Below are 12,911 nucleotides of genomic sequence, written 5' to 3' on the forward strand. Positions count from 1 at the left end.
GTTTCTCTCAGACAGTCGTATCGAGAGCTTTGCCACAGGCTACCTTAGGTAACCATTTGTTCACTGATAGCCCCATACCTGTCCTTCACATCATCTGACGCTGGACTTACTTTCTGAGCCTTTTTGTTACTCCTCCTACTGCAAACACAATATTAGTATGTGGGACGTCTGCCTTTTGCGACCCATGAAGTTTAATGTCAGTGATTTTTAATGTTCAGTGTCATCTCCTATGGACCATAAATCTATAGACTGATGCCATTTCCTCACTTATATAATCTAGTTGAAATTAAACGTTCCTATACATTTATGTATACGAACGTTAAATAATCCAACGTGTAAATAATCCAACGTGTAATCTGCCTCTATTTCTATTCTTCTATCTAATACAGGGTCGGTTTTTTGTTATTTCTTTTTTTTTTCCAAAAGCATTTCTACTGCAGCTGGACTTTCTCCTCTCTGATATATTTTAACAGTTCCAACACAATTCAGCAAGCTTGTTTGCTTGAGATATTTTTTTTATTATTATAGGAAAGCGACTGTAACTCTGGAAAGACTAGAAAGCTTCAGAACATGATGTGTTTAGTTATGCAACATTTATGGATGTCATATGAAGCTACTGTGTTAAGCCTGCTGATGTACTGAGGTATATTTAGTCATATCTAATGAACTGATGAAGAATAATTCACTCCCCTGCAACATACAAAAACTGTTTAAGGATAGAGATGGGCAATATGAGTTAAGGGGGGAACATAATCTCAAACAACCAACAGTTAAAACAACACTTAAAAGTATGTGTATTTCAGTTACAGGGGTTAAGTTGTGGAATAGCTTGCCAGATAATCTGAAACAAAGTAAAAACATCATACAGTTCAAAAATAGTGTAAAACACATCATGATTAGTAAATACCAACAAGATTAAAGGATAAGACGCAAGAGAGAGAATTATGGAATTATGCACGTAATAATTACTGATCTTTTTGTCCTTGTTTTAATCAGGACTATTTACTATTTATTTTTCCTTTTTTTTCTTTTCTTACTGGTTCTTTGTTGTTACATATAATTTTCTTTCGTGTTTGCTTCTTTTTTGGGTGGAAATGCTAGAAAGCATTTGTTATAGAAAGTTTAAATAATAATAATGTGAAGGTTAAAGGGTAGGCATTTATAAGCTCAGAGCTTCAGCCTACACTTTTCGATCCAAATGATTACACGACATGTTATGAATGAGTGTACCATACTGAGCACGTGATCGAAATAAATAAATAGAAATAAATATCTGCAATACTGAAACAAGAATGTAAAGTAATACACAGTCGAAAAGAACATGTGATTTGCTTGTACACTCAGTTATGAGACTATTAACCCATACCCGAGGATTGTTTGCAGTTAACAGCATTCTTTGAAGGTCAGTAAATAGTTAGCAAGTATTATTGATTTGATATTAAAATGCATCGTTTGTTCTCTGTTCTTTCAGCCAATGGGATGAGCGATCCTACAACTTCCAGCGTGGGCAGTGCGACGAGTCCGAAGCTTGAGCCCCCTCCCTCACCACACGCCAACCGCAAGAAACACAGGCGGAAAAAGAGCACGGGCATCACAAAGCCAGACGGCTTATCTGGGGGAAATGAAGGTACGACCAAAATGCATTGTTAAATCTTACTTAAAAAATCAGGGGGAAAAAATGGACAGAACTAGATTAAAATTGTCCACGTGCTTTACTGAGTTGTAAATAGAAGAATAGTTTTTTTTTTTAAAAGGGCCTAGTTCCTTTCTTAAAGCAACAATATAAGACATGGAGAGTTTGGACACACATTTGTCTGGACTCATTTATTTAGTTAACATGTTTCAGCTGTTTTAGTTTATATTTGTTATACTACTCACACAAACACAAAAGGTATTTCCTGGTGTCGTTGGTGGATTTCTATCCATATGCCAACAACTACAGAAACTTGTCATGTTGGCTCTGAAATCACGCTTTTCTCCACAAAAATTCCTCCAGTCATGATGAAAAAGGAGCATGTAATCACGTATACTGTGACTGAACGTACATAAAGGTGTATAGTTTTCTGTCTCCATGTGGCCCCCTGCACAGTTCACCCTCACAGCCCCCATTTATTTTACTGTTGTATGAATAGTGAATGTGGCCCTGCTCAGCAGGGGAGTGGCAGTCAGCTCTCCACCCAATTAATAATGATTCCTCAGCCCAATGATGAATGGAGCACCCTAATTGGATGGCATTGTGAAAACACTGAGACGCATTTCAGAGGCCATAAAACTGATGTCACCAGAGAGGGATGATCAATCAACAAGATTGATACGCTGGATAACAACAACAATGGCATTGACGCCTCCTAAATGGAGCTTAACATTTATAATCATTATACTTTTTTATCATGGTCCTTGACAGTTTCTCTTTAAAGTCTGAATAGGTCTGTTGACCACATTGTTGTACAGAGAGAACATCATCAGCATCACAGAGATAAGTGGTGTGAGATAAGTGGGACTCCTTTTATTGTTATAGTAGTCGGTGCCGCTGTCAGCCTTCGTTGTGCTAGTCATACTGGGCCGAGTACTTCAAGTGAGATAATATTCTGGATCAGGCATCATCATTTATATCTTGACAATACTGTATATCAAGAAGCAGCCTGCAAGTCACAGCACCCTTACATGAGTTTTATTTGACATTACTTGGCTCTTAATGTGCATCTCCTGGCAGAATTACAGTCGTATGAAAAGCCTTGGCTGAGTGACGGCTGGCATTATCACACATCCTCCAACCTCATCAATGAACGCCCCGTATCTGTTTACAGCTGGACTTCCAAAGGAGAAAGTCTAAAAGCAATTAGACTGTAGGAGGAAGGTTTTGAACGTCTCTCACATCATAAAACATGCACATTGTTTTCTATCTGCCTCATCGTTCCCTGCAAGATTTTCTATTAGCATCAGCTTGTCTGTTCTGCTGAACGCTCCAGAATACAGACGTATCGCTTAAATATTGGATTCACCCAAGTCAAGGGTGTGAGTTGAGTTTCTCTGTGAAAAGAATAGGGGGGGGGGGGCGAGAGGAGAAGAAAAAAGAGAGAAAGAGGTGAGATCCTTGAATAAATGCTATCAGTTTATCTCATTTACGGAGCAATCAGAAGCATGCAGTGCAGGCTGAAATTGAATTTTAGTAGTTGTGAAGCGTCATAAATCAAAGCAGTGTGAGTGTCTTAAGGTGAGAAATCATTTTAGTCAACATGGGACATATGAGATGTACAAGGGACTATGGAAAAACTGTTGCTGCAATATCATTTATAAATATAGCTCTACAATAGTTTTCAGGACTCTTCTGCGCGGTTGCTGCTATGGAGATAATCTGTCACTCATTCTGAAGGGCGAAATAAGAAAAAGCAAATCACATGGGTCAGATCGACTGTTTGCAAAGTCGACCTTAATTTCATTTTCATCTTTTTCAAGCTGTATTTGGATAAGGTTTCTGTTGTGTCTACTGTGCTACACTTCCGCCAAGGATGTGCTCGAGAGACACAGCACCTAATATTCGATGCACTGTCAGAGCTGCGTGGCGTAATGAACTTCTCATGTGCTTAAAGAATGATACAGGATGCATGGCGAGACAACTGACAGCACCGTAATGTGTTTCCCAGCAGCCGCCCCGGCGACGCGCTCTCTCCGTGTGTCGCTCGCCATAAACCCACTGGAAAATCGATGGCCGATAAAGACTTGTGTTCAGGGGGAGCCCCATCTGATTAATGCAGACTGTCAGGGAGCATCATTAATGTATTTCTCTTTTAAAGAAAGTGTATCAAATGCTCATTGTTTTGGGGGGGTTTGTCTTCAATGGAAAATGGAGGTGAAGCAATGGAAGCAAATTATGATGAGAGGCTTCCAGTGCTTCCAGTATTTATGGAAGACGGTATTTATTCTTGCTAAGGTCACAGAAATTAGAGCGACAACGAGATAAAATGTTTGATCTAAATGTCTGTAATGTACAGACGGTGCAAAGGTCCTCAGACGTATATTCAGTTTAGTTGCGTTTATTTGGGAACATCTCTTAGACATTAAACTAGACAATAAAAGTGAGCTTTACTTTGGAAGTAAAATATAATTTTTTTCAAACTAAGATTTCTGCTTATCAGTATTATAAGTCTTGTATACAAAAATAATCTCTCAGTTACGAGGTGATGCATCTGACATTCTCAATATGTACTCTTCAAAGGTGTATGTAAATGTTTTTTAGACGTGATGTTATAATTTTAACTGTTTATGCACCATTAATGTAGCGAGAGTGTTTCTATTTTGATGTACCAGAGGTCTGGTACATCAAAATATGTAGTAGGTGAAACACTTTTTTTTTTTTGTATCAAAGCATTTCAGTGGTTGCTATTAATACACCTAAAGGTACATTGCCAAGAGTCGCACCAGATAAGAACTTCAACATAATATCCAGTCCAACCATTTTCTATCATTTATCCTGGAATTATCCAATCACAAATGTCACAGTCTGAACACGAGTCCTCAGACCTCCACCAGCTTTCCCAGATGACACCAAGGTGTTGTGAAACCAACCAAAAGATTTGGGAAGTTTTACAGGTGTGTTGACATGAGTCTCCGAGACCAGGTTCGGCCCTGCAAAAGAGGCTTTCAGGAACCGTAGCGAGGCAAAGACGTTCCTGTAGTAGGAGAGGTGCTCAGATGGGCTTACAGAAGGAGCGTTGAATTCCAGTCCTCAAGGGCGGCCTTGCTGCATGTTTTAGATGTTTCCCTGCTTCAACACGCCCTGATACAAATGAGTGTGTCATTACTAGACTTGTGCAGACCTTGATGACAAGCTGATGAAGACCATTCATTTTAGTGTGTGGAGTGTTGATGCAAGGAAACATCTAAAACATGCAGGACAGCAGACGTTGAGGACTGGAGTTTGATACATGTGGCCTAGACTCTGGTCTCTACTGACCAGGTATTCTAAAGGCACATTTCCACTCGCGGGAGTCCCAGGAACCTCGTCCCTGTAGTAGGAGAAGTAATCAGTTGGCCAACAGGGCATCCTGGTGGGGCATCTCTGCTAATCAGGATTTCTAAATGACGTTCAGCACTCTCACATGAGAGAGTTCTGCTCATGTGGCACATTCGAGATTACAAGAAAAAACAACAGATGGACCGAAGAGTCGGTTCAGGTCTTGTTGCCGTATTACGCCAATGAAGAGGTCCAGTGGGGTTTTTTCTTTTAATCTCAATTGTACCAACAGGGTCTATGTTAAAAAAGGAAACAAAAATGCAAGAAACACCCCTTCAACATTTACTTGCTTTTTCTTTTCTTTCATCTTTTTCATCTCCCCTTTATGCTATTGGCTGTTTGGAAACAGCAAAAATTTGCATAACTGCAGCTACTGGTCAGCAGTGTAATTTGTTCAGTGGTTCTTGTGTTGCGTGACAGTGTAATGGAGACATGCTGGCGGAAGGTGCTGAGGGGTGGCCCTGTTAGAAGGTCTCATCTGGCGGTTTTATCTGGAAACCCTTGCTAATGGAAACAGACCTAGTGTCTCTTTAGTAGGGGTGTGACGATACACTAATCTCACGATACGGTACGATACACGATATTGAGGTCACGATAACGATACGATACGATATTATAGCAGTATTAACAACCTTGAATGAGGAACATATGACTGGAAAAAAACGTCTTTTATTTGAAAGACAAAAAATACAAAACAATGCTGTGTGTTTGCCCTATTGTTACAGTAATGCTTTATAACTGTTTAAGTTTTAAAGAGAAAGCCAGGCCAACTATTTTCCACAAACTGAACTAAAAGTAAATGTCAGGTTTGCATTATGCATCTTCAGTTTCATGCAAGTAAAAATATTTTGCCACAAACTGAATAGTTTCTCTCATGTATGATTTGACTTTTTTCTTTCTAATTTAACAACTAAAATTAAATAAATAAATAAAAGTAAATAAATACATACAATTTTACATCATTAAAAAGATTGATTCATGCTCATCTTATAAGTGTAAGAGGAGATTGATTTTTGTTAAGAAGGTTATTTTGGTAATTCAGGGTTCATTATTTTACAAATATATTCTTTATATTCTGATGTAAATCAGGGACTATAATTACACTAGTCAGTTTATCTGTAGTGATTAGTATGTTTTAGATTGGGCGGAGTGATACGCCACAGTACGGCACTAGGTGCTGTGTTGATGTTCTAAAATCCTACACTGTTGAGCGGACATTAAAGTACACTGGAACTCAGCAGAAGTTGCCCGCGTGTTTATCCTACTCACGACCCAAAAAAGGTTTAATTTAATAAGGTAAGGCTTAACTCTACACCAGCCTTACATAAGTAAAAGTTCAGAGCTCAAAACGGGACCGCAAAACGGTACTAGTTTCTTCTGAGCGGAGTAAGATTTTGGTCCGCGCGGTCGCGACCGCGGTTGGGGCCGCGGTCGGATGCGCGTTTCTAGTCAACACAATAGATTAATATTAATAACCCAATATCGCGATACACTTTGTCACCTCCACGACACGTATTGTGACGTTTTTGTATCACGAAATTTCTTGGCACGATATATTGTTACACCCCTACTCTTTAGTAAGTCTTGCGTCTGCTCTGACCCGCCGGGTTAGGCCACCTCAGCTGGCTCCTTTTCCTGCAGAGGAGCATAAGCTCTCAAAAAATCTTCCTTCATCACCGATTTCTTTTCTTTCTTCCTCTATATTTCTAAAAAGTGTAGCGAGAGTAAGCTAATTTTAGCTGTGTGTTGACAGTCTTCTTTCTGTTACTATCTACAGCTCATGGCCATAGGTGAGAGCTGGAAAGTAGATTTACTGCTGCAACGACAGCTTGGTCTGATGGCTCAGTCCTGCCTTCATGGCAACCAAAACCGGTACAGCATTTGCCTCACTGAAGATGCTGCCCAAAATCTGACTATCAATCTTATACTCCCTTCCACCCCCACTTAGGAACAAGAAAACAAGACTACAAGACATTTGGTTTGCTCTCAGACTATGTGATTTTTAGAGTTGGCAAATTGCCTGGCCGTTGAGATAACACAACTTGGTGATTTGTAATTGTGAGTCTTGCTGTTCATATTACATGACTGCTGATGGAGGGCCAATTAAAGCTGCAGCCGGGAACTTCCCAAAAAGCCAGTAATAGCCAGAAAATGTGAATGCCATGCTTATGCCCCTCCCAAGCTCTTTGAGGGACCCCAGGACTGTCCCTTCCCCCTCCTCCTGGTGTGGAGGGATGTACTCTGCTCGCCAGAGCCTATGCATCTGAGCTGTTGTGCACAAGTAACTTGCGTTACTTCAGAAACCCGAGGCGCCAGAGAACAGATACTTGAGAAGAAAGCAATAATTATTTTAAGTTTTATAGATATTAAACCTTGTAGAACTGTTTCACATCCAGTCCTCTTCAAGCACTGCCGTGCGAATGTTAACTTTAAGCGTGGAGCTTGAGGGGAAGGAGCTGTGTGGGACCGTGATTCTGTAAACGCCTCCCCTGGCTGTGATTGGAGGAGCTGCAACAGGAGCGATAGATAGAAACTTGCATTGCGAGCTGCGGCTGGTGCCACATGTCAAAGGAGCAGATTTGCTTCTCAAATTACCTAGTTTATGCAATATTATCAAAAAACAATGGTTATTTTAGCAAATGTGACAAAAAAAACACTAAGCAGCTGCAACTTTAAACCATGATTTGACGGGAACTTTGTCCCCCTGAATTCTCTCCAAAATCAGGTTTTGTCAACAAAGCAAACAGAAAAGGAGGCGTAGCAAAGCACAACACACAAGTTGATTATAACAATGATCCAAGGGAGGAAACAAATGGTGCAATCTGTTTTGTGTGGTCACAAAAAGAGAAATAGAACATGGGTAAAGGGATGGACAGACACATGTGTGTCACAGAGATTATCTGTACTACAGAGAGAGTTGAAGGTTAGGAAAAACTTTTTGTAATGAAAAATTAGCTGTCTGCTGCAACACATTATGCAAGTCTCCCAGCTGATTCATAGGTCTCATCTTTGGAGTTCCCTTCCTCACTGTGACGTCATCTAACGTCTCTTTTTGGCTCCAGCTCAAACAGGGAATCCTCAACGGACCCAGATGTTTGGCTTGGTTAACGCTGGTCGGCCAACAGTGATCTCACCAACAGTCTTTTAATTGTTAAACAAAAAAAGATCAAGTGCCATCTCTGGGAAAACTGACCACCTGCCAATTTGCCACCAACTCGTCGGCGATCTCTGCAACTGGAAAATCTGGCCCAATATCCTGTAGTCTGAAAGAGCCCTTAAATGCCCCCACTTCAGGCAGCAACTTATTCCTAACCCAGAGAGGGAAATCCACTCTTTTGTCACTGAGCACTAAACTTGGAAGTGCTAATTCTCATCCCAGCTGCTTAATCTGCAGACCATGCAACTGACTGTACATTATTGGATGAAGCCAAGAAGGCCACGTCATCTGCACAAAAACAGAAAAAAGAGGATTTTCCATTAACATGCTGTACATAGAAAATTCTGTAATAAAGGTTATTGACGATGTGAACAAAGCTCTCCCTCAAGCATCGCACCGGACACCCCACAAGGAAAATGAGACTCGTCCAATTATACAAACACATGAAGCCTACTGTAGCTTGGAAAACCCCCACAGATCCTCCAGTGTACATGCAAGGGTAAAGAGCTGGACACAACCAGGACTAAAACCAAATTACTCTACCTGAATCGAAGATTTTACTGTCAACTGGAATCTTCTTTTCAGGTGGACTCAAATGTGTTCACTGTTGTTGAAACACTGTATTTGATACCTATTGTTTAAAAAAGGGGGCTACCAACCCAGCTTGCCATTCCAGAGTCACTGTGCCCAACCTCCGTGCACTGTTGCCCAGATATATCAATGAAAATAGCCCAAAACCCAAACGTCTATACTTTTTATTCTTATAGTATTATTTTGCATATCTGCACTTTTTACTTACTTGTTTTTACCTTACCTTATCATTGTTTTGCACTGAGCATAGGAGAAGCTCTACAATTTTGTTGTACATTTTTAATGACAATAAAAGGCATTCATTAAAAAAAAAAAAATGGAAGAACTTGTCAGAACCGGTGCCATGCCTCTAGGTAAACCTGTTGGTATCTCTCAAAGTCCCGCACAAGCTTGGGCTCCTTGCACACCAGTGTAGGAACATCACTGAAGAAAGGAGGTGGTGTGACATGTCCCTATTGTCGGTTTCAGCTGCTAGGGACTGCATGCCAGTGACGTGCGGTCAGGGGAGGCAGGGGAGGCTGTGCCTCACCTGCCATCATGGAAAGAAAGAAATGTAAAATGAAAAAAAACTATTTTTTTTTCGATTTACAAATCAATTTATCAATTGATTTGTACTATAAAGTAAATTTCCATTTAACCTCACCATTTTTAGATAATTTTTTCTTCAAAATCGCCGAATTTTCACATTTGCCGTTCAAATGCTGAGAAGATGCGGGCGGTGAGGCAGCACCCCGCTGAGCCTCACCATGGATTCCGCAATGACTCGGCTAACTGTGCTGCCATGCTATGTAGTGAGACCAGATCGCTGTCTCTTTGTATGTCACTCTTAAAATTTTCTATCACTTGGCTATATGAAATAAGTTTCCATAGTTAAGCTGATTTATATAATGAACAGCAACTATATGTGTGTACTGTGTAATGTGTTTCTTGTGCCGGCGCAATCATAAAACGGCTGAAAAGAGGCACGGGGTGAGGCACGCACATCTCCTGCCTTACGGTAGGGGGCACTAGTGAGCTCAGGGATTCTTCTTGCGACTCATTGGCTGCAGAATAAGAAGGAGCAGCGCATGGACTTCATTTATAATATTAAATATTATTAAAAATTATTAAAATATTATTAAAGGTAAGACCATAATAACTTTAAATGTGCTTTTTGTGCGCTACAGTTTGTATGTGTAAAGCATTTGTATGTGAATGACGATGAGGTTTTAAACATAACCAGTTAACTGCTGCCATTCAAATGGTGAATAAGTTGCTCTAGAGGGTTCATATGCTTGTAAATCTGACTGATGAAGTAAGTGCCTCACCATCCATGAATCTCACCGCACGTCACTGCTGCACGCCAAGGCCTTTTCAGACCTTCGTCCAACCACAAAGCACCAGACCCTTATGGTAGTTGGCGGGTCCACAGCAGGGTGGTCTAAAGTTGCTCATTGGGGCTGTACACAACTGAACCCCAGTGGCAGAGGTCTGACCTCCTGATGCCAACACGCCTGTCGCCACGCCCTAACTCCAGGCTCCAGCTGTGGTATTCCTCATCCAACAACTAGAATCTGAGGTGCTTTTAGATATTTATAAAAGATTTTGAATCACCCCTTACTCCATGTTGATCTCAGCAAATAAAGACAAAAAAAAAGAAAATGGAAATGAGCAGTAGCCTCTAATTTGGGATCAAAACTGTTAAAACACTCAGAGAGGGATAGCTCATTTATCAGGGAAGAATCACAATGACTACGTTTACATGCAGTCAAAATTCGGGTTACGGTCAATATTCCGGTTACTGAAACATTGGGAATAATCTGTTTCCATGCGTGAGCAAACAGGGTTTATCCCTGTATACATCGTAATTAATCATTTGGGATCTCCATCAAACCAGTGACGCACAGAGAACGTCATGATGCAATTCCCCTCATTTCCGCTTCGTCTTCCTGTATCCAAATTCAAAACAACAACAACAACAACAGCAGCACGGCGGATAATGAACAGCCCAGTACAAGTCGTTTCTCGGCCCTGTATTTCGCCTTTTTCAGCGTCTTCCAGCGGTGCTTGATCTGGTCTGGCGTTCGTACAAACGCTGCTTCGTGCAACTTTTCGCTCACCTTTTTGTAAATCTCGCTATCCAGGTACTTTCTACCGTCTACAAATGCCAAAATGTTCATATCCTTCATTACATTTATGAAGTGATTAGTCTCCTCCTCACTCCAAAAGTGTCACGTGGCCTTGCTCTTTCTCCGTGTTTATAAATACGTCCTGGACTCAAAATACCAAGATTCCTTGCGAAAAGAGCATGCGCAGAAAACAAATTCATGTTCCTTTTGATCGTGATATCCCGCTAGGCGTATACATGACCAAATATAACCCAGGGGTCATATTCGGGTTTTTAAAAACCCGAATATGAGCAAATTCCGGTTATTCAAAGGGGTTATTGGTGTTTACATGGCCGTGCAAAACCGGGTTATTGCTAATATTCCGGTTAGAAAAGGGTTATTGACTGCATGTAAACGTATTTAGTGTCTCTGCCTATTCAAATGGCGATTGACAACTATCTTTACCTTTTATCATAGGAAAAAAGTGACAAATATTGTAGTTATAAGTTTGTTTATCATTCTTGTGAGATCTTGTTTGCAGTAAGCTATTACAAAAGCCTACTTTCTTTTCTGTTGGTGAACACAGTGAAGTTTTCTTCATAGGAGACCTAAAAAAAGAAGTATTTCAATTAAGGCACATCCACTCTGTATAATCTGTAATGACTTCAGTAATGGCTGCAAAAATTTTGTTTGAGACAAAGCAGTCACGGGTTTTTCTTATTTTATTTGACAATTTAAAGTGCTAGAACAGATCTGTTAATCAGTTTTAACAAATCAAGTCGTTTCATTCTGGGTTTGAACTGATTGCTGATAAACTCAATTGAGTGTTTTCACACTCTATTGACTTTAAATTCAATTACAGGAGCATGTGAAAATACTTTTTTTATGTTTCAAGAAACTGAACTCTAAAGTAAACAGCGTCTGTCCTCAGACAGCAAATTATTGTAACAGATTAAGCACAAATCTGATAAACAGAAGCAGAATATTGATGTCATTGAAGGTTAGGAGGAGGTGAAAGACTGTGTGAGAAGAGTTCAGTTATTTAGAAATAACACTTATCATCATATAAATGCAAACTAGTTGGCATTTTATGATTTAGAAATATGTAATATTAGAGAATAATATTACAGAGAAAACTCTGTTAAGATGACGAGACTGCTGTGATCAGGTGACGAGACCTTTAAATCCCTTTGGGAGATATTGGAACCCTCAAATCAGCAAAAGTTATTACTTGTGAAAGTTAATACATATATATAGCATATGATGCTGAGCAGGGTTTTAAGCAACATCTCAAAAATCTGCATATTTTAAAAACAGTCAAACGATAATGCTCAGTTTACATCCAGAATCCAGACTAATCCAGTATCCTATTGTCCTGCACCGTAGTAAACCAAGGGTTAAAATCCTCTGGAGTCCAGCTGAGGATTAGGAAATGGAGGTTTAACTGCCTGTGCTAATGGTGGGTGTTTATCTCAATACTTTGTTTTGTCACTCCCAGACTCGCTCTCATTTCCGAAAGCTGTCCCTGGAGCCTCCACTGTTGTAATGGCTTAGCTTTCCGAATGCCACGGTATGAACGAAAAGGAATAACAAGATTCTCATTTGGGCTCTATACACACTGCCCACAGATACTTGTAAAATTGGTCCTGTTTTCATTGTGCTCAGTTGTTAAATGAGCTTGCTATTAGGGTAGCGATACTGGTGCTGATTTCATGTGTTTGTTCGTCATTGGAAGGTGTGCTCCTTGCTTGTTTGAGCGTGTGCGTGTAGAAGTGTGCAGGAGTGCGTGTATATGTGTGTCAGATAGATAGTGTGCTCTTTCTCTCTTTTCTCACTGCTCTTTTCTCTCCGAGTTTGGTCGTGGTTCCCCTGGGGCCCCTGTCGCAGTAATGGCCTGCTCCTGATTGCTCTGATACAGGTTAGGAATATTGGCTTTAATGATGTGTAAAATGAGCAAGCAGTGCCTGTGACATTTACAGATGGCACCGCCTTGGCCTGTTCTTCCCAACTGCTCGTTAATTCACAGGAACGGCAAGCACTTCTTTAAGTGACTGCCTGACGC

The 12,911-nt window shown here is 40.4% G+C and overlaps 1 protein-coding gene across 3 annotated transcripts in view; it reads left to right on the plus strand.

Annotated features, from left to right (window-relative positions):
• Positions 1 to 12,911, plus strand: part of agap3 (ArfGAP with GTPase domain, ankyrin repeat and PH domain 3) — a 142,766-nt gene that overhangs the window by 104,637 nt on the left and 25,218 nt on the right. For all 3 annotated transcript variants that reach the window (XM_061732485.1, XM_061732487.1, XM_061732484.1), the window contains exon 13: positions 1,472 to 1,627. In XM_061732485.1, the coding sequence (XP_061588469.1) occupies positions 1,472 to 1,627 (156 nt within the window). The remainder of the gene's footprint in view (positions 1 to 1,471; positions 1,628 to 12,911) is intronic.

Source organism: Cololabis saira, chromosome 10, assembly GCF_033807715.1.
Source record: "Cololabis saira isolate AMF1-May2022 chromosome 10, fColSai1.1, whole genome shotgun sequence".
NCBI lineage: Eukaryota > Metazoa > Chordata > Actinopteri > Beloniformes > Belonidae > Cololabis > Cololabis saira.